The 22,973-nt window shown below is 39.3% G+C and overlaps 1 protein-coding gene across 1 annotated transcript; it reads left to right on the forward strand.

Moving 5' to 3' along the window:
* Positions 1 to 1,170: 1,170 nt before the first annotated feature.
* On the forward strand, positions 1,171 to 21,471 carry LOC117386683 (uncharacterized). The gene is made up of 6 exons (XM_055228844.1): positions 1,171 to 1,836; positions 11,226 to 11,582; positions 15,748 to 15,967; positions 17,214 to 17,278; positions 18,028 to 18,144; positions 20,200 to 21,471. The coding sequence occupies exons 2-6, from the start codon at positions 11,450 to 11,452 to the stop codon at positions 20,892 to 20,894; spliced, it is 1,230 nt and encodes a 409-aa protein (XP_055084819.1). The 5' UTR covers positions 1,171 to 1,836; positions 11,226 to 11,449; the 3' UTR covers positions 20,895 to 21,471.
* The last annotated feature ends 1,502 nt before the right edge of the window (positions 21,472 to 22,973 follow it).

The following is a 22,973-nucleotide window of genomic DNA, read 5'->3' on the forward strand; positions in this document are numbered from 1 at the left end:
AAAACATGCACAATAGGACAAATCCAAAGCAAAGGTAATTCTGACCAAGATTAGATTAGAAGTTTGGGTGTGGCTTTTCGGTTCTAAATTGATAAAAGTAAATGTTGGGGCAAAATGGCACAGCACAATTACAATCCAAAGTATTTGGTTATGAGCTAAAACTTTACAGGACAAAATCAGTGATGTAAAATGACACAAAGGGAGAGGGTCAGGGGGCTCTACAAAAAAGAATACATATATACATATACACATATATGCACACATACACACATACATACCATATACACACACACATATATATATATACATATACACACACACTATATATACACACACATATATATATATATATACATATACACACACACTATATATACACACATACACATCATTTATACACACATACATACCATATATACACACATTCGATCTCATTTGATTCATGACTTTAATACTCTCTCTATATTCAGTCCAGACCATCTTTATATAAAAAGTACATTTGTGAATACTTTGGCCTTCCTCAGTTTCACACAATCACACAAGTCAAACAGGTTTTACTTTGCCACGAGCCTCATCACAAACACAACATTTTAGTGTTTTGAAAGAAAACAGTGACTTGGAGCGTAGCAGTTATTACTACTGTAATTTCTACTACTACTTCAACTACTACTACTACTACTACTGCAACAAGAACTACTTCAAATACTACCTACTACAGCTACTGCTACTACTACTAGTTCAACTACTACTACAACTGTAACTACTACCACTACTACTGCTGTAAATAGAAATATTACAACAACTACTTCAATTACTATAACTACTACTGTAACTGCAACTACCACAACAACTCCTACAACTACTTCAACTACTACTTCAACTCCTTCTTCCCTGCTCTTTGTACTTCCTTGGTTTTATCTGTAGTTATCTGTGTTTTCCCTTGTTACTTTGACACAGTTTGATGTCACATTTACAGTGACAGTGGTTTTTTTGTGTGATTTAAAACCACAAATCCGCCATATAGTTCTTGATGTACATTGCTTGAGACGTTTCTGACTAGCTTCGATTTATTTAACGAACATTATGACCGAAAAATCATTCGTGACGCGCAGCCGTGCGACAGACAAAGAGGAACCCAGTATGCAAACGCTACTGAAGGAAATTAGAGGGGTGACTTCGAAGATTGATAATATTGAGCAACAGCTGACTTCTAAGGTAGATGGATTACAGATCTCATTGGAGAAAACTCTGAAAGAAGAGCTTAAAAACCTGAAGGATGATTTCGATTTGGAAATTGGCTCTCTCAAAGTCAGAATGCAACAGTTGGAGGAAAAGATAAATGCGCAGCACACTTGCCCTTTAAACATGTTTGATCCAGAGGTCTCTGTGGTGGTGATGGGCTTGCCTTATCATGAAAATGAGAATTTGGCTGAGAAGATTAAAGAAATCATTGAGAATGGCTGTGCTTGTGACCAAGTGGTGACTGTGGTGGCGCTTGAGAGGCTGCGCGCACGAGGAAGCGGCCCCGGCGTGGTGAAAGTGGCATTCGCATCGGTGAAGGAAAAGGTGGCTGTGCTCCGGGGAAAATTTAACTTAAAATCTAACGATAAGTTTAAGAAGCTGTACATCAAAACTGCGAAATCGCACATGGATCGTGTTATGGAGGAGAACTTTAAGGTGCTTTTGCGGGACCTTCCAAATGGAAAGGATTACTACGTGTCGAGTAATGGAAAACTCCTCAGACGCGGAGCACCTGACGCTGCGCCCCCGCTGCGTGGGGCTGGAGCAGCCGCAGGTGACGAGGCGCGGAGACGCTGAGGAGCTGCTGCTGATTCAGTAAGATTGGATTCATCTTGTTTGTCATTAGTGCACTGGAATGTAAATGGTTGGACAAGTGCAAACTGTAAACTCAGGGTTCTGTTATTACAGACTTTAAATTCCGATATTATTTCTCTTAATGAAACGCACTTGGTTGCTGAAGATGCTATCGAGCTAAGTGGCTACCGCTGGTTTGGAAACAACAGAAAAAAACATATACATGCGCCTAAAGGATCAGGTGGCGTTGGACTTTTAGTTAAAGAAACACTGGTTGAGCAATTTAAAATTAGCGTATTGGATAAGTCAGTGGATGGCACCATAGGAGTGCAGTTTGAACACCGATACACAAAGTACAGGTTTGCGGTATTTTCCTGTTATTTATCTCCAGAAGGATCTACCAGAGGGAAAGACTGTGAGGCATATTTTGCCCGCTTATTGACTCTAATCTACGGCCTGGATGTGGATATTTTGTACATCTGTGGCGATTTTAATAGTCGTATTGGAAATAAAGAGGACTTTATAAGTGGCATAGACAATGTTCCACCTCGAGTGGCATTAGATCCTGTTTGTAACAGTCATGGTGATTCATTTCTTGATTTTTTGAAAGATTCAAAGTGTTGTATTTTGAACGGAAGGTTTAATGTGAATGATGATAATTTTACTTCTGTTTCAGTTCGAGGTAAAGCTGTAGTGGATTATATAGTGACACCACATGAATGTTTGGAGTCTTGTCTTTGTTTTAAAGTGATTACAGCCACAGATCTCATGGACCAAAATGCAGCCGCATGCCTTCCCCTTATTGGAGATGGATGCCATATTCCGGATCATTCTTTATTGCTGTTGACTTTTCAAGTGGGCATTCAAATAACACAGAAAAATAGCCCTATCAAATTGCCCAAAAGGAGACTAGGACACCTTTCTTGCATCTGCTAATTGTCAAAAGACATTATCTGAGTTAATGGACACATTAGAAAGGTACAAAAATGTGCAAGGTTATGTAAATAAATGGTACAGTGAGTTCTGTGAATTTTTAATGAAAGAAATTAATTTCCACCAAAAGCATTCCCAGAAAAAATATTCCTGTCATTCTAATAGTAACGCTAGGTTATTCTGGAATGCCCATCTTCAGAGGTTATGGGATACTCGTAAATCTGCAGAGAAAGTTTTTCTTAGTTGTAAAGAGTCAAAAAATAAACAGGATTTGAGGGACAATTATAAGCAGACTTTGTCCATTTTTGACAAATATTTCAGAATTTATAAAAGAAGGTTTTCAAAAGGTCAAGCACTAAAAATAGATAATTTGCAGGCAAGTAACCCACAACAATTTTGGAAAATGGTAAATCAATTAGGGCCTCAAAAAGTTAAGAAAATTCCAATACAAGTTATTGTACATAATGGTGAGGTGGAGCTAAGCAAAGAGAAAGTCATTAAAAAATGGAAAGATTTTTCAAATCTCTATGCTGGGGGACCGTCTTCCTCGGACTTTGACTCCATTTTTGGAGAAATCTCAGTTAAACTAAAAGAGGATTTAGAGTTAATTATGGGGCAAGAAAGTTATCAGCCAAATGCATTCCTAAATTCTAATATTACCTTGGAGGAAGTAAGCAATGCTCTGAATAAGGCAAAATTAAGGAAAGCTACGGGAGTAGAGGAAATTTCAAATGAAGTGTTAAAATGCCCACATCTTTTGAACGTTCTTTTTTGTTTATTTAAGTTTTGTTTTGAATATGGTATTGTCCCCTCAACATGGCACAAATCTATAATCATACCCATTCCTAAGTCGGTAAAAAATGATCCCAGAGTGCCTCTTAATTATAGAGGAATCAGTCTTTTAAGTACAGTTTATAAAATTTATTCCAGTATCCTAAATGCCAGATTGACACGGTTTCTTGAAAACACAGAATTGTTGGTGGATGAACAAAATGGATTTAGAAAACACAGAGCTTGTATTGATCATATTTACACTGTTTCAACTATAGTGAGAACTCGACTGGCTGAAAATAAGTCCACTTTTGTTTGTTTCGTGGACTTTAAGAAAGCATTTGATTGGGTCAATAGGGATTTGTTGTGTTTGAAACTTCTTCAGGCCGGGGTTGATGGGAGATTTTATAGAGCATTAAAATCCCTGTATGCAGACTGTATTGGATGTGTTCAAGTGAATGATTTAAGGACTGAGTGGTTTCCTATACCTACTGGTGTAAAACAAGGGGATATTTTGTCCCCAAGCCTGTTCTCGCTCTTTATAAATGATTTGGCTCTTGAAATCAAACAGCTGGACATTGGGATACACATGGACAGTGATGTTGTGGGCATTCTGCTCTATGCTGATGATGTTGCACTCCTGGCGGAAACAGAAGAGGACCTGCAGCTGATGTTAAACATATTACAACAGTGGTGCTGTAGGTGGAGACTTGCTATAAATCAAGCTAAAACCCAAATAATGCATTTTAGGAGGAAGGCAGCACCTCAAAGTAAAAAGGTCCTTACATTTGGAATTGTGAATCTTGAGTATGTCCCTCAGTACAAATATCTGGGGTTCACTTTTGATGAATTTATGAGTTTTGACAGTGGGGTAAAAATCCTTGCTGCTTCAGCCAGTCGAGCTCTTGGTTCTGTGATTAACAAAGTAAAAATGTGTAAAGATCTTGGTTATGAAACATATTCAAAGCTGTATGAGGCCTGTGTATCTCCTGTTTTAAATTATGCTGCTGGTGTGTGGGGGCTAGACAAAGTTCTGCCTTGGATGCTGTGGAAAACCGAGCCATCCGCTGTTTTTTGGGAGTGCACAAGTTTGTCCCAGTTTTGGCTGCACAGGGTGATATGGGTTGGGTACCGGGTCTAATCCAAAGAAAGTGTGATATGGTCAGATTATGGAATCGAATTATTAATCAACTTGATGATAGAGTTTTAAAAAAGGTCTTTGTATGGAGTAAACACAAGTCACCCTGGGCAGCAGAGCTACGGGCTGTTTTTGCTGAAGCACAACTTCAGTATGTATTTCATAATAATTTGTCATGTAGCGTAAACAAAATAAGAACAAAACTGATGTCTAATTATGAAGAGCAGTGGCTGAATGGGATCTTGGCTAAACCCAAGTTGCGAACATACATTCAATTAAAAGATACGTTTAAGGCTGAGTTCTATGTCAGAGCAAATTTGAGTAGGAAGCAAAGATCATTGATGGCACAGTTACATACAGGGATCCTTCCTCTGGCTTTAGAAACTGGGAGATTCTCTCAAACCCCTGAAGAAGAAAGACTTTGTGGTTTATGTGAGTTGGGCGAAGTAGAAAGTGAAGCTCATTTTCTGTTGTATTGTCCATTTTACAATGAATTTAGAAATCCTTTATTTGATGAAATGTTCACTCAATGTCCTGAAATGTTCTGGTGTGATGATGACAGCAAGATGAAATGGTTGTTTAATTCTAATGTTTATAAGTTGGTTTTATTTTTATGTAAAGCCTGGAAGAAGCGGCAAATGAGTTTGTTTAAATGAGTTTATTGTTGTTTTGTTTTTGTTTTTGTTTGTTGTATACACGTCTGGACTATTGGACTATTGTATTTTTGTTAATGGTGTCTTATAAGCCCATTTGGGCTCGGCATTCTTTGTATGCAAGACACAATAATAAACTATTCATTCATTCATTCATTCATACAGTGTAGGTTTCACCCCTTTATAAAGTATTTTCCTTCATCAGCTCAAAGTACTATCTGGACTTTAAAGTAACCCAAGAATCTCATGTACTTCAGAACTTATTTGTACAGGTTTAACTACAGATTTAGCAGTTTTTACACAGAGTAAGATCCATGGAAACACAGGAATATATATATATATATATATATATATATATATATATATATATATATATATATATATATATATATATATATATATATATATATATATATATATATATATATATATATATATATATAATTTGTACCAGTAGCAGTAGAAGCACTAGTTGTAGTAGCAGCAGAGTGTTGGTAAATTTCCATTGCACTAGTTGTAGTAGTAGCAGTAGTACCACTAGTTGCATCAGTAGTAGTAGTAGCAGTGGCGGCATCAATATTTGCAGGAGTAGTAGTTGTAGTAGTAGGAGTAGTACCACTAGTTGCATTAGTAATAGCACAAGTTGTAGTAGTAGTAGTACTAGCAGTAGAAGCACTAGTTGTAGTAGTAACAATAGTAGTAGCAGTTATGGTAGCAGCAGAGTGTTGGTAAATTTCCATGGCAGCAGCAGCAGTAGTAAAAGTGCATTTGTAACTTTCCGCAGTACCACGTGTTTAAATTAGATTGATTCAAAGTACAAGCCCAACTACTTCTGCACTGAGGCTAAAACTGGTTTGACCAGATACACATAAATCGACTGTAGTGTTAGTAATAGTAGACAAAACCACTTTAACAAAACTTTACACACACATGTTCCTGATTTCAGATTGGTGTGATTGACAGGCAGATTAACCAATCAGAGACATGCTCTGTTTGTGTCTAAATAAACATGGCACAAACATGGTAGTGAAAAAAGAGGTAAAAAGCAACACAGAGAACAACACAGATACGTCGCACCGGAGTATAAGTCGCCCCGGAGTATAAGTCGCCCCGGAGTATAAGACGTACCAACCACAAATGCATAATAATGAAAAAAAAAACATATACTTCACATATTATTTGCCTGTGGGTATAAGTCGCATCCCTGGACGAACTATGAAAAAAACTGCGACTTGTAGTCCAGAAAATACAGTATATATTTTGTTCTCATTAATACAAGAATTTTCAAGATGAGATGTGTTCTGCAGTTGAGAGCCTCGCTCCGGATTGGCTCTTTGGTTGCTATGATACTCGTGGTTGGAATTCCTAATATGCAACATGGCTCCAAATTGGCCGCTGTAACTGTTAGCCTCGATGAGCTTCACTTGACTGGAGCCAAACACTCCCTTAGTCCACTTCTTTATATATAGTAGTAGTAGCAGTTGTTGTAGTAGTAGTAGCAGTTGTAGTAGCAGTAAGTTCAAACCAGTTCACATGAGCATAGTGAATGTGTGATGATAAATTGTGTGTAGTCGCGTGCATCAGGACACAGTGGAATCTTACGACCTCTCCAGAGAAAAAAACTTTTGTGGTGCAGTGAAAAAGTGAGTTCTTGTCCTTTTTGTTCCTCTGGTGACACGCCCAGTACTGCAACCTGCCCCAGATCCTACGGCAGAGGGAAGAAAAACATAACTAACACCGACCACAAGAACAGGGACAGTATATTTAAGATTTAACACAAAAAAAACCAACAGAATACTACTACTACTACTACTACTACTACTACTACTACTACTACTACGACTACTACTACTACTACTACTACTACTACTACTACTACTACTACAGGAACTATTATAACCACTTCTTCAACTACTATTAATACAGTTACTACTACTACTACTACTACAAGAGCTATTTTAACAACTACTTTAACTACTACTACTACTTACAGGAACTATTATAACCACTTCTTCAACTACTAATAATACAGTTACTACTACTACTAGAGGAACTATTATAGCAACTATTTCAACTGCTATTACTACTACTACTACTACTATTACTACTACTACTACTACTACTACTACTACTATAACAGGAAATATTTATAACCACTTCTTCAACTACTATTAATACAGTTATTACTACTACTACTACTACAAGAACTATTATTACAACTACTTCAACTACTATTAGTACAATTACTACTCCTACTACTCCAGCTACTGTTACTACTACAGTAACTGCAACTACTACTACATTAATGACAACTACTTCAACTACTACTACTATTACTACAAGAACTATTATAACAACTACTTCAACTACTATTTGTACAGTTACTACTACTACTCTTACTACTACTACTACTACTACTACTACTACTACTACTTCATCTACTGTTACTACTACTACTGTAACATGAACTATTACAACAACTACTATTATGACAATTACTACGACTGTAACAGCTACTACTACATTTTCAGTAAAATATAGTGAACAGGATTATATAAATAAGATTTTATTTAAAAACAACTTAAAAAAAACCTAAAAAAAAAAACAAAAAAAAAAACTTCTCTTGTGTTTTCTGTTTTTTTTTTTTTTTTAAACTTCCTGGAGCGTAGAGAGAATGGAGAGATAGAAAACTTTAAGTGGGTGGGAGAGAGAGGGAGCGTCTGAGGGAGGGAGGAAAGAGAGACGGGGGAAGAGTGAGGGAGTGTCTGAAGGAACGGGAGAGAGGGGGAATGTCTGAGAGAGGAATGAGAGAGAGGGAGTGTCAGGAAGAAAAGAGAGGGAGAGATTGAGAGAGCGGGGGAGGAGAGAGAGAGAAAGGGAGAGTGTCTGGGAGAAGGAGGGGAGGGAGAGAAAAGGGGAATGTCTGAGAGAGTAAGGAGAGAGGGAGTGTCAGGAAGAAAAGAGAGAGAGATAAATTGAGAGAGGGAGCAAGAGATTGAGAGATATAGGCTGAGAGGGAGGTTGAGAGAGAGAGATTGAGAGAGAGAGGCTGAGAAAGCGGTTGAGAGAGGGAGAGAGTCTGGGAGAGGGAGGGGAGGGAGAGAGAGGGGGGAATTCTGAGAGAGTAAGGAGAGAGTGTTAGGAAGAAGAAGGGAGAGAGGGGGGAGAGAGCGTGGGAGAGAGTGAGAAGGGAGAAAGAGGAGGAATGTCTGAGAGAGTAAGGAGAGAGAGGGAGTGTCAGGAAGAAAAGGAGCGAGAGTCTGGGAGAGGGAGGGGAGAGAGAGAGAGGAGAAAGGAAAGGGAAAGCAGAGATAGGGAAGATGGAGAAAAAAAAACGTTTTTTTTCTGCTACTGAGCGTTGGGCCTGGTCCGTGTGAGGCAGAGACATGAATCTTAAAGGGCCAGTACCTGATTTTAACGGTGATAATTACACAAAACTGACTCTTGAGAAGTTTACGGCACATTATTCTAAAGTTACCTCATCAAAAACACACCTGGAGTTGTGTTTTGTTTGACTCACATGTTTTTCAGGTTCACAGCTCCTTTCACCTTTAATGAGAGTGACAAGTGAAAGTGTATGGAGTTTAAAAGCACAGTGCGGCACTTTCTGTATTACTGCATGACATCACAGGGTGGAACAGAGTGTTTTGTGTTTGAGAGAAGCCTGAATACGCCAGGTGTGTGAATAGAACAAAACAAGTCCATGTGTGAGTAATGAGGCCCTTTAATGACTGTAGAGAGAAATGGCCGTTGTGTTTTGCAGTGTTTCATAAGTATTTAGTCGGGTGATATTTGGGTGATACTTAATACAGAAGCCACTGACCGGCTCACCCAGTTCAGTCAGGAGCATTGTACGCCAAGACGTCTGTGTACTTCCTCAGTCTGGGTCTTCCTTAAAGGGCCTGTATGTGATTTTTAAAGGGCCTGTATGTGATTTTTAACCATAAATGTGGAAGATGTTTGTGTGTGAACTGTAGCTTTCTTACTTACTTTCTACCACTTTGATATATTTATTTATGTTGTATGTATTTATTTATGTATGTATTTATTTTATTTTATTTTATTTTATTTTATTTTATTTTATTTTATTTTATTTTATTTTATTTTATTTTATTTTATTTTATTTTATTTTATTTTATTTTATTTTATTTTATTTTATTTTATTTTATTTTTTTGATTTATATTTATATATTTTTTTATTTATTTGATTGTGGCGATGCATGCTAATGATCAGACATGATATAACATGAATGTACACTGGATTATAGGCACCAGATTACTGTCCAAAGGGCCAAAATAAAATAAAAATTGCACATTGTCATTGCACATTTCAGTCATTGCACTATTCCCATAATTGCACCATCCAAAAAATATTGCACATTTTTCTCATTGCACAGTTCCCATAATTGCACATTACATTCATATAGAAAGGATATTTGATATAGTTGTTTCCACACAGTTCTCATCATCCTCATAGTATTATATTCTCTTGAAAATGCACCATGACAGACGTTTCTGGGGATAATTTCTGGGAGTTAGTGTCCCATGATTCTTTGCAAACAAACAAACAAATAGTAAAAGAAAAAATCAATCTGTCAACTGGAGAAAAAGTGATTGGAGTGAAGACATTTTGCGGTTCCTTCTTCAGTTCTGGTCAGATTCAGGCTCATTTCACTCTCAGTGTAGTTCAATAGACAAAGCCAAACAGACTCTATATAAAAGGTGTGTTAGTTTCAGAGTAGTTAGCTCCTCCCTTTAGAAGAAATGACCAGCGAAACCTCTTCACTCTATAAACATTTTGTCCAGTTAACAGAATTGAATTTTTCTTTTACTATTGTTTGCAAAGAATCATGAGATACTACCTCCCTGAAAATATCTGTGGTGCAATTTCAAGAGTGAGAATACTGCATGGAAACAACGATATGAAACGGTCCTTTCTATATCAGTGTAATGTGCAATTATGGGAACTGTGCAATGGGTGGAATATACAAAAGTGTGCAATTTTTTTATTTTATTTTATTTATTTATTTTTATTTTGGCCCTTGGGACAATAATCCAGTGGCTACAATCCGGTGTGTATACATTTATGTAATATCATGTCTGTTTATTAGCATGCATTGTCATAAATAAATAAATACATAAATAAATACATAAAAACTACATAAATAATTAAATAAAAAAACCAAAACATAATAAATAAAAAATACATTAAAAATAAATACATAAATAAAATACATACATAAATAAAAAAATAAAATACATAAATAAATACATAAATAAAATACATACATAAATAAAAAATAAAATACATAAATAAATACATAAATAAAATACATACATAAATAAAAAAAATAAAATAAAATACATAAATAAATACATAAATAAAATACATAAAAAAATAAATAAATCAAAGTGGTAGAAAGTAAGTGGAGCTAACAATAACATGTTCCACACTTATGATTTCAATCACATAAAGGTCCTATCGTGCATGTTATAATCTGACATTTGTGGATCTTATGTTAGACTTAAAAAAAAAACAAAAAAAAAACATATCAGCTGACTTCTGCAGTGTCAAATGGGAGCTGACGGTGCCGTAAACTTCATCACAACAAAAAGCCAAATTGGATAGCTGCACATCACACTAGCAATTAGCAGATATATTTTTTTTAAATTCGTACCAAAATGACTACACAACGGCGCGTATCGCTGTTAAAGAAAATAAAATTGAGCAGTGAGCATATTTGTAGTGATGAAAACGGGGCTTGATCAGCAATATGGCGTCTTGAAAATAATCGATTAAAGCTTGGTTAAACACGTATGAATCACTCCAAATACAAGCTCAGGAGGGCAACTATAACATGGTTAAAAGCTCTGAAAAGTCTGCTTTAATGCATTTACTGTTTCTTATTTTCCAGTTATTGGTGGAGTGTCGGGGGACGAGCCTCTACAGCAGGTGTTTGCCTTCATCGGTCAGCCCGTGATCCTGCCCTGTCTCCAGACGCTGCCCAAAGACTCTGAGGTCCCGACTATCGAATGGTCCAAGCGCCACCTCAGGCCTCCCTACGTCTTCGTCTATCGCCAGAACTTTGAGGTTTACGCAGAAAAACACAGGGATTTTGAGTTCCGCACGCATCTCTTCATGACACTGTTGCAACATGGGAACTTCTCCATGAGGCTGTCCAACGTGAGGCGGGAGGACGCTGGGGTATATCTCTGCAAAACCATCTGGGACAGAGACAACCAAGATGTCAAACAGGTGGAGCTGGTAGTAGGTAAATACAATCTTTAAATCGCTTATTTTCAAGACGTCATATTCATTTTATATATGTATACACTGCTCTGAATTTACTTTGTTCTCCAGTTTTATATTCTTAATCTGTCATACTCACGGGATCCATTTTGGCACAAATAATACAAAAAAAAATCCACAGTTCCCTCGTGTGATCTGCAGTTATCCATCAGAGGAGCCGACTCTTTGTTGTGACGACGTTTATGGCGACGTCAGTGGACTCCTCTCTTTTATTAAGTCGTTTTCGATGAATATTGTGATTTAAAATGTGCAAATTATAACATAATAATCCACGAGTGTCCGAGATTATAACTACGGAGCGGACGCGAGCACAATATGTCTGCTTTAACGTCAGGTTTCTGCTCTAAGTTCATATTTTAAACATGTTCTGTAGAAACATGTTAGTTTCCCAGTTCATATTTCAGTCTTTTTGTCAGTTCTCTTGATCTAAACTACACGATTAGCAGTTTTAATGCAGAATAAGACAGGAGATTGTGTTGTTGTCTGTTTGCGCTTTGCTTATTGTGTTCTAATTTCGATTACGAGCGAGCAAAGAAGCAGAAAGTCGCTATGGACCCGGTAACTTGGCAATGAAGCAATACTAAACATCATTGTTCAATCATTAAGTCAATGAGTCAGTGTCAGAACAATAAAAGACAAACCTTTAGCCTACATAACCCGCTACATCGGCACATTCCTTTCCGTGCAAACTATGTCATCTTATTTACCTGTATGTATCCTGCGCGCTTGCATTTTTAAAAAGGCGTCAGAACTAAACCTGTGTTGCCAGCGCCTTAACCTGCAGACAGAGACACATACACGTTTTTGTCATGGACGTTGAGCATGTTTAGCTCATATCTCGGGACTCAGATAGGCTAATGTATTCTCCCTTTAAACAGTTTCTTCCTATTTATTTGTGTTTGCATAACAATAGCCTCTAGCATTGACGTTGATTAGCATCTTTGAGCAGGAAAAATACAGCTTTGCAAAGTGTTTATTGTGGCTGCAAGACTAATCGAACATTTGAATGGACGGAATAAGAAAATCACAAAGGCTGCAGTTTCAGAAGTAGCATCATTTTCTCCACAAACAAGAAAATGTCTGTCTTGTTCTGGAGAAAAACTGCTGACTCTGTAGTTCTGTAGCTCTGAGAGGATATTTGGATTAGTTTGTCAGTTCATATTTCACTCTTTGTAATTTTATCTGGGCGTGTTTAAAATGTGAAGTTTAAAACAAATGGAAAATCTAACCGTAATCGCAATACTCGTGGGAAAAATATCCAATTTTAATTTTTCTGACACTGTTCAGCCCTACTGTTTACACACCCCTAATTTCAGCATTTGTTTTAAAATTGTGTCTCTTTATTAAGTGAATGCACTGTATGTTTAAAGTCATAGCATGTCACTGGAAACGAGCTCCTCCACCTGTACGTAGCTTGTTAACAAAACACAGGGACTTTTAAAAGCTGGTTAAATAATGCGTCTTGAGGTGTGGCAGTTTCAGAAGAACCCACGGGATTTCCAACAGAAGGAGGAATGCTCTTCACCGGGAACTGTATGTGCAAAGCCATTGTTAAAATGTTACCGTAACACACATGAACACAGATGTGAACATCGCGTTGGCATAGTTTTATACATATATAAACCAGAGGCTCTCCCAGACACATAATTAGCATTGCTGAGTTTCGGAAGATAGCACAACATTCTACAGGCCAATATTATTTAATAGAGACTGGGGCAGCTTTCTTTCTTTTTTTCTTTCTTTCTTATTTATTTATTTATTTATTCATTTATTTATTTTTATTATTTTTATTTTTTATTTTTTGTATTTTTATGGCAAGGCAAGTTTATTTGTGTAGCACAATTCGTACACAAAGTAATTCAAAGTGATTTACAGAATAAGAAGCACATTAAAATCACACAAATAAAAACATAATAAAATTAAGACTGTTCCAGGTTTTAGCTGCATAAAACTGAAACACTGATTCTCCATGTTTAGTCCTGACTCTGGGACCAGCAGGAGGCCGATCCCTGAAGTCCTCAGAGTGTGAGATGGTTCATGTGGCACTAACATTTCAGAGATGTACTTTGGTGCTAGGCCATGGAGAGACTTATACACAAGCAGAGCTGCTTTAAAGGAGCCAGTGCAGAGACCTGAGCACAGGACACATGTGTGAAGTACTTCCTGGTTCTAGTCAGGACCTGGGCAGCAGTGTTCTGGATGTTCTGGATGTTCTGTTCTGTGTTAAGGCTCGTTTGGAGAGTCCAGTGATCAGGACGTTACAGTCGTCTAATCTACTGGAGACAAATGCAGGATAAGTCTCTCCAAGTCTGGTTTAGACAGTTTACCTTTGATTTTTGACATGTTTTTTAGGTGGTAAAAAGCTGCAGATGTTACTGATTTGATGTGGATGTTAAAGTTCAAGTCTGAGTCCATTATTACCCCTAGATTTTTCAACCTGATTTGAAGGTTTTAGAGAGAGAGACTGGAGGTGACGCTGACACTTTCTCTATGTTTCTGTGGGACAAAGATGATGACTTCAGTCATGTCTGAGTTTAGTTAAATAAAGTTGTTTTTCCTCCACACACTGATCTGTTGATGCAGTGAGTGAATCCACTGGATTCACCTGCTGCAGTGAGACATAGATCTAAGTGTCGTCTGCAGAGCTGTGGTAGGACACATTATTGCTGTGTATTAACTGGCCTAACTGCAGCATGTAGAGACTGAACAACAGGGGCCCCAGGATTGACCCCTGGGGAACCCCACAGGTCAGGGACATTTTATCTGAGACACATTTTCCAATTTCAACAAAGTACTCCCTGTTTTCTAGATAGGACCTGAACCAGTTTAGTGCCGTACCACAGATGCCCTCCCAGTCCTCTAGTCTCTGTAAGAGGATCCCATGATCCACAGTGTCAAAGGAAACACTCAGATCTAACAGGATCAAGACTGAGACTTGAGACAGTCTCAGTCTGTGGTGAGTCTAAAACCTGACTGGACAACATCAAAGGAATTGTTAATTTGGAGAAAATGAATAAGTTGTTGGTAAGCAACTTTTTCAAGGACTTTGCCTAAAACAGCAGATTAGAGATTGGTTGATAATTTTCAAAGCTCTTGGGAATGTTCCAGATTGAAGTGACATGTTAACTATGTGAGTGAGTGGTGACAACAAACTGTTGAGACTTTAGAGGTTAGTGGGTAACACATGGAGGCAGCATGTAGATGAACTCAGACTGGAGTCAGAGAGTTTTGTCAGTTACAGGTGCAAAGTGAGTCAGCTCTGAGTGTGTAGGTGCTGAGGTGTTGTTTGTGTTGTGGAAACTAATTGCACTTAGATGTGGAAATTAGTTCTAACGGCAGTGGAGCTGGAGGGTTTGTTGATCTGTTTACTGACATGAGTAGTTGTTACTGCATCTTCCAGTAATGTCAGAAAAATACCTTTGCCTTGTTCTACATAAACTGTGGTTGTTCATGTGCATCTTTTCTCTGTAAATCTCATAATGAACCTGGAGCTTTGACTTCCTTCATTCCCGCTCGGTCCTCCGGCACTCCCTTTTCTGTGCCCTGACCGAGTCATCATTCCTCCATGGCGCTTTCTGCTTATCTTTCACCATTTTAACCTTCAATGGTGTCCAGAACATTCAAAACACTCAAAGTCACTGAGTTCAACAAAATCAACATTAGAACATGAGGCATTTTCAAAGTGCATCATTTCCACGAACAGTGCACTTGTTTTATCATTTATGTGTCTCGTGCATATATATAATTTATTTTTATATGTTTTTTTTAATATATATTTTATTTATTTATTTACTTTTACTGTGAGCTAAATGACAAAATATTAAAGATGCAATGTGCAACTTTTCTGATGGGCTGTCCGCTTATCTCCACAGTATGACGTTACTGTAAGCTTGTCTTGTAGTTTAATGCCATACTGTGGAACTTTCCAGACTCAGTTGCTCTAGGGAATAGACACAATACTCAGTCCAGGTTCCAGTACCACGATGATAATTAAAAAAAAAAAAAAAAAAAAAAAAACTTTCTGTAGACAAAGGAATAGTTCGATGCTAATGTGTCCAGTTTAAATCACAGAGACTCTACACTGTGCCCATGTCCATGAACTCAGCCTGTCCTCTGTCTCCCTCTAGTGGACCTGCCCCATCCAGTGCTGTCCATGACGTGGTCTGAGGACGGACAAGTGGACGTGAGGTGTGTCGTAAGCACCTGTTCACCGCTCGTACCTCACGTCACGCTGTACGACAAGCACGGGAACGCTTTAGAGATGGAAAAAACTGAACGGAGTGAGGAAAACAACAGCAGATGTTACACAGTGGAGCGGCGGACCGTCACAAAGGCCGGAGCAAAGAGGTGAGAGCTCGTCTTAGGTCACTGGTCACTGGTCGCTCTCTAAAAAAATAATAAAAAAAAATTAAAATCAGGACCAAGACTAAACCAGGACTAAGCCAGAACCAAACCAGGACTAAGACTAAACCAAGACTAGGCCTGGTTGAATCCTGTTTAGTTCTGGTTTAGTCCTAGTTTCATACTGGTTTAAAATCTAAATTAGGATAAAATCAGGACCAGACTAAAACGTTGAACTTTGTGCCAGTTTTTTGTTGGTTTTTTTTTGTTTTTTTTTCCCCATGTGGTCCAATAATCACAGAGATATTAACCATAAACCCGATCAACACATCTGCAGTCTGACAGTAAAACAGGAAACTCCACCAGAGTCTCCAGTCACACATGAGGGAACTTAAAGATCTCAGGCTGTTTCATCATCACAGACCTGGAGTTGTGTTTTGTTTCATTCACACATGTTTAACACACAAACCCTGTGCATTTAGGCTGAGTTCTTCTCTCAAACAGAAAACACTCTGTTCCACCTTGTGATGTCGTCATACAGGAAGTGCTCCACTGTGTTTTTAAACTCCACACGCCTTCACTAGAATCATTTGGATCATTTCAGCTCTGGAACTGACAAACTCGACTGAACTAAACTTAAATGTAGCTGTTAACTTGAAAACTACCACTTCATGACATCACAAGGTGGAACAGAGCATTTTGAGCTTTGGGAGATGTAGACAGACCAGGACTAAACTAGGACTAAACCAGGACTAAACTAGGACTAAACCAGGACTAAACTAGAACTAAACCAGGACTAAACCAGGACTAAACCAGGACTAAACCAAGACTTAGACTAAACCAAGACTTAGACTAAACTAGGACTAAGACTAAACCGGGACTAAACCGGGACTAAACCGGGACTAAACCGGGACTAAACCGGGACTAAACCAGGACTAAACCAGGACTAAAAAAGCATGTAAGTAGTATGCATGGTTGTCTTTACTTTAGCCCAAAAATTAAGAGATTTTATTTAATCCCACCCTCATCTTCTAAAATAGCATAATGACCTTTCTTTTGCATTCTTCATATTTTGCATCAATATAATAGTGAAAATTATCTTAAATCAAAAAGTGAACTTAAAGGTCAAATACTTCAAATGGTCATTCAAACCCTTGTTCCAAGTTTACATCATTACATCATCACATGTTTTTCTGCTGCTGATTCCAAAGTCGTGAGTCACTACTAACAGTTTGTTTCACTTTGTGCTTAGTGTCGTGTGCAGAGCCAGTCTAGCCGAGGTTAGCGAAAGCAAAGAAGTGCACATGCTAATCCCAGGTAAGATACGCCTGCTATCAAACACACCCAATGAGCTAATGCTAAACTAGCTTCCTCTGAGCTAGGGTTGTCAAAAGTATCAAGAATCAGATACTTTGAGCAGATATCGATAGAGGATGGAAATGAATCTTTCCCGAATCGCTTTAGAATGATCTTGAGCTGTATCAGAACAAATATAAGACACACAGACTAGCCACATGGGAATATACAAGAAAGTACTACGAATATTGAGTCTATTCCTTAATATCGAAATCGACTTTTAGCATCGTGACAACACTCCTCTAATCAAAGTTATTCCTCACTCACCTTATGCGTTCTGAGCGTCCTAGTGATTCACCGCAATGAGTTTATAAGTGCTTTTCACAGCTCTGAGGTCAACAACTAGCATGCTAACGTGGTACATCAGATTAAAACTTTATAATTAGATGCAGACAGTACACAGCGGACTTATGTTGACCTCGAGAGCTGCTTGTACAATATATCTGTACTGGAGCAACACCTGAATTATTAAAAAAACAGCTGTGTAACTTGATTTGAGTTTATTTTTTTTAGCTGTTATTATCTCTCTTTCAGTAAATCTTGTGTTTATCTAATATCACCGTAGTAATACACGCCCAAACAGCTATTTTTAGACCAGAATCATTTACTGTCCTCTTGTTCCTCTTGTTGCTGATCTGCTTCATTTAATTTGTCTTAGGTTGTATCAGATGACTCTTACGCCTGTGTTTTTTTGTTTTGTTTTTTTGCAGAAGTTGCTAAAGAATCGTGCGTGTTTCCCGTAATCTACGCTGTAGCTGGAACTGGGGTGGCCGTCTTAGTTTTGATGGGACTTCTTTTTCTGATACACAAACTCTGCAGCAAATCACGTAAGTTTACAAATCCAAGACTCCCAAGATGAATTGCAATGAATGGTCACGCTCAGCTACTCAGTACTCAGTCACATTTACTTTTTAATAAAACTGTACTGCTCTGAAGAGTTTTCAGACCCTATACTTTTACTCCTACTTCAGTAATATATTGTACAGTGTAACAGTACTCTTACTCGAGTAAAAGTTGTGGTTACTCTTCTCACTGTGAGTAAATTTACAAGTGACAAAAGCTTTATTTGAACCCACAGAGTCTCAGACAGACACAAAGTATTGGTCTTTTGAATGAGTTATCTTTGGGTTACCTCAGCAGAAGACACTGCGATGAAGGGCGTGGCCAGTTAAGATGACGCTTAGATGTTTTTTACCCCCGGGACCTGGATACTGGAGGTGGTACTGGAGGCATTACTGGAGGTGGTACTGGAGAAGTTACTGGAGGCGTTACTGGAGGTGGTACTGGAGGTGGTACTGGAGAAGTTACTGGAGGAGGTACTGGAGGCGTTACTGGAGGTGGTACTGGAGGCGTTACTGGAGGTGGTACTGGAGGTGGTACTGGAGGTGGTACTGGAGGTGGTACTGGAGGTGTTATTGGAGGTGGTACTGGAGGTGGTACTGGAGGTGGTACTGGAGGCGCTACTGGAGGCGTTACTGGAGGTGGTACTGGAGAAGTTACTGGAGGAGGTACTAGAGGCGTTACTGGAGGTGGTACTGGACGCGTTACTGGAGGTGGTACTGGACGCGTTACTGGAGGTGGTACTGGAGGCGTTACTGGAAGTGTTACTAGAGGCGACTGGAGGCGTTACTGGGGGCGTTACTGGAGGTGGTACTGGAGGCGTTACTGGAGGTGGTACTGGAGGCATTATTGGAAGTGTTACTAGAGGCGACTGGAGGCGTTACTGGGGGCGTTACTGGAGGTGGTACTGGAGGCGTTACTGGAGGTGGTACTGGAGGCATTATTGGAAGTGTTACTAGAGGCGACTGGAGGCGTTACTGGAGGTGGTACTGGAGGCGTTACTGGAGGTGGTACTGGAGGCTTTACTGGAGTCGTTACTGGAGGCGTTACTGGAGGTGGTACTGGAGGCGTTATTGGAGGTGTTACTAGAGGCGACTGGAGGTGGTACTGGAGGCAGTGCTGGAGGCATTACTGGAGGCGACTGGTGGAGACTGGAGGTGGTACTAGAGGCGGTGTTGGAAGCATTACTGGAGGTGGTACTGGAGGCATTACAGGACACGTTACTTAAGGCGTTACAGGACACATTACTGGAGGCGTTACCGGAGGCGTTACAGGACACGTTACTGGAGGTGTTACTGGAGACGTTAATGGAGGTGTTACTGGAGAAGTTACTGGAGGCATTACTGGAGGTGGTACTGGAGGACGTGTTACTGGAGGCGGTGTTGGAGGCAGTGTTGGAGACGGTGTTGAAGACATTACTGGACGTGTTACTGGAGGTGTTACTGGAGGTGGTACTAGAGGACGCGTTACTGGAGGACGTGTTACTGGAGGTGGTGTTGGAGGCAGTGTTGGAGACGTTACTGGAGATGTTACTGGAGGTGTTACTAGTGCTGGAGGCGGTAGCAGTGAGGAGAATGACGGGGACGATGAGAGGATGACACGTCGAGGAGGTGCTGGGGAGGAGATTGGACGCGGTGCAAACTGAAGCAGCCGTGCGTCTGTGATAGGGGTTTAAACTGAGCAGACTTGGACGCTGATTGGACGAAGGGGAGGTGCAGCGGGGAGGAGTAATAAGAGTGAGGTGAGGAAGGCTGAGGAGCAGGTAAAATCTGGAGAAGTGGTGAGGTAGACAGGAGTCTGCTAGGTCATCCAGGCTGAATTTATGCTAGCTCCTTGTTGACAATATGAAATTATTTGAACATCGGTGTTTCTTGCAGCGCCCCTTCTGACATGATTTAGTTTGTCTCATTTTTGTGTCGATGTTTAGTCAGATTATGTGTATTTTGTAATTAAATGTATATGATTATTCTGGTTATTTGATTTTTACTGGTCATGTAAACTTACCCAGTGTATCTTGACAGCATTTTAAAAAATTTTTACAGGTGAAAAAACAGGGATTCCTCGTCAATCTTCAGGTGAATCTGAACCAAGCAACCTGTCAGAAAGTCGCAGTTTATTGACCAAAGATGAACAAGATTCCGTTGCAGTCTTCATCCCAGAACTTTCAGAAATCCCAGAACAAACTCAGTCCACTTTGACCAAAGCACCGGGCCTGATCAGCACTGCTAACTCGATTAGCTCAACACAAGACGGCAAAAGCATCAACATGCAGGCTCTGTTTGCTCCTAATGCTAACAATCTTTGTGACAAAGCCGACTCAAAACCAGCAACTTGTGAAGTAAACGACGCTTCGAAAACCATTAAATTTAAGAAGACCGAACAAGGAAAAAAGACGAAGCTAACTCGACAGAATGCTCAGACTGATGCCAGCATTTCGGCTAATGGAACTGTCCCAAACGTCACTCAAAATCAAGCTAACGGCATTAGCAAACCTCCGGCCCGGAAGTACCCCTTCATTCGCTCGAAAAGTGCATCAGCATCAATTTCTGCGGCGCCATCTCTGGACGCAGTAAAACAATGTCGCCTTTATTCAATGCCATATTCTGCGGCATCATCTCTGGACGCGCTCTGTCGCAATTATTCATCTGCAGGGTTATCAAAATTTGAAAAACTCTCGGAATCAGAGTCTGAACAGGAGGCCTCTACACCCAAACCTGGCAACCGAGGGAAGCATTGAGCTGACCATAAAACTGTGTACAAGTCATAGCATCATTTGTGAGCAGACATTTTGAGGAAAAACGCTCCTAATGTTTCAGCATAGTTTTTTGTTGTTTTTTTGTTTGTTTTTTTCTTAATTATAAAAACATGATGGTGAGGTTTTTTGTTATAATTTAGTGTTTTCGTTTGTTAAGAGCCTCTTCTGAGTCTTTATATTCGGTTGCCAGTTTTAATATTCAAAACCAGCTGAATTCAAGTCAAGAGGGTTAGACACACATCAACTCCTGTCTCCTCCATGACTTAAAACATGTGCAATAGGTCAAATCCTCCAGCAGAGGGAGCCCTGACCAAGACAATCTCAAGTTCTGGACATGGGCCCCTCTGCTCCTGACAGGTTTAACCCAGATGCTACTAAAAATGGTTAAACCAAAATGTACATGATGTATAATATGTACTTATGTTTGTAAATGTATTTTATGTGTAAATACTTCTTTTTCTTTTTTTTTTTTTTTTGTAAATAATGTACAGTTTGTCTATTTTAAGGGAACTGTTTATATTTCTCAATCTAAATCAAAGAAGAAATAAACTTAAACTTAATAAGCTTTGTTGGTTTTTATTCTCATGAAGTAAACATAGAACAGTAGCGCCCCTTGTGATGAAAACAAGTATCACAGGCTTGACTAGATTTGACTTCCTGTCAGTCCTCTTTCTCTTTCTCTTTCGCTCTACCTCTGTTCTACCTTTTTCTCTTCACTGCCAAACCGGCTTCTCCATTTTCTCTCTTCTCTTTCGTCATCGTCGCCTTCCTTCTCCTCTTTGTCTTACCATCCTTTGTCTGATTTCGCTCTCATTTTCTACCTCTTTTGCTTCCTCCCTTTCTGTCTTATCCTCCTTTCTCTCTCCTTCCCTCTCTCCTCCCTCCCTTTTTTCCTCTTCCTCATTGTCTTACCACTATCTCTGCTCTCTCTCTCTTCTACCTCTCTCTCCTCTCTGTCAACCTGCCCTCTTTCTCTTTTTCCTCTTATTCTTTGTCTTACCCTCCTTTTGCTTTCTCTCTCTCTCTTCTTTCTCTTCTTCCTCTCTGTCTCCCTCTCTTCTGCGTACCCACCCCCATCTCTTCTCTCTCTCCCTCCTCTCTCTGTTTTGCGTACCCACCTCCATCTCCTCTCTCTGTTCCTCCTTTCTCTCTCCCTCTTCTCTCTCTCTGTTTTGCGTACCCACCTCCATCTCCTCTCTCTGTTCCTCCTTTCTCTCTCCCTCTTCTCTCTCTCTGTTTTGCGTACCCACCTCCATCTCCTCTCTCTGTTCCTCCTTTCTCTCTCCTTCTTCTCTCTGTTCCTCCTCTCTGGATGCAGAAGAGGAGAGGAGGAAGAGGTGAAGGGTAGAGGAGCAGCAAATACAGAGGAGAGGGGCAGATAGAACGGAGGATGTAGAAAAAAAAATGGCATTTAACAAACGTTTGAACAAAATGTGCTAATATCAAAATGACCAATACCAACTTGAAGATAGTTGTGAATCTGATGCTCCTGTTTTTCAGCTCAATTGAAATTTATTTAACGCATTAGGGAACTTCATGGCATCATACAAAACATGAAAACAAGGGATTCATGACATTGGTTAAGAGAGACAATACAAATATACAAATAAAACATGGGGGTTTGTAATTAAAAAATGCTTTACTCCTTCTTTTAATGCTTGTCCAAAAGTCTAGTGGAAGGCGGCACTGAAGAGGACATGGTCTGCAAAACTGAACTGAACAACTGAAGGATGGATTTATGAACCTGTGGCCCTTTGGTTTCCCAGAGGAAGTGTAAATGCTGCTGACACTTTTTAAAGATCCGGTCAGTGTTGTTTTTAAAAGTCAGATTATGATCAATAATTGACCCTAAACACTTATACTCTTACATCCTTGAAATGATGTGTCCATCTAATTGAAGTGCCGGGTGGACACTACGACCAAAGTTTGTTTCGGAAACATTTAAGTCCATGTGGTTTTCTCTGCACCAGTCACAAAGTCCTGCAGCTCTGTAGATGCCTGTCAGCGTCACGTGTGTCAATAATTACTGTATCAGCTGCAGATTTCAAATATTGTATGTTT

This window comes from Periophthalmus magnuspinnatus, chromosome 18, assembly GCF_009829125.3.
Source record: "Periophthalmus magnuspinnatus isolate fPerMag1 chromosome 18, fPerMag1.2.pri, whole genome shotgun sequence".
Taxonomy (NCBI): Eukaryota; Metazoa; Chordata; class Actinopteri; order Gobiiformes; family Gobiidae; genus Periophthalmus; species Periophthalmus magnuspinnatus.

Coding starts and splice junctions, on each gene's coding strand:
- LOC117386683 (XM_055228844.1), top strand. CDS start 11,450: ATGACACTGTTGCAACATGGGAACTTCTCCATGAGGCTGTCCAACGTG. Junction 15,968..17,213: donor ACAAAGGCCGGAGCAAAGAG/GTGAGAGCTCGT, acceptor CTTTGTGCTTAG/TGTCGTGTGCAGAGCCAGTC. Junction 18,145..20,199: donor CAAACTCTGCAGCAAATCAC/GTAAGTTTACAA, acceptor AAATTTTTACAG/GTGAAAAAACAGGGATTCCT.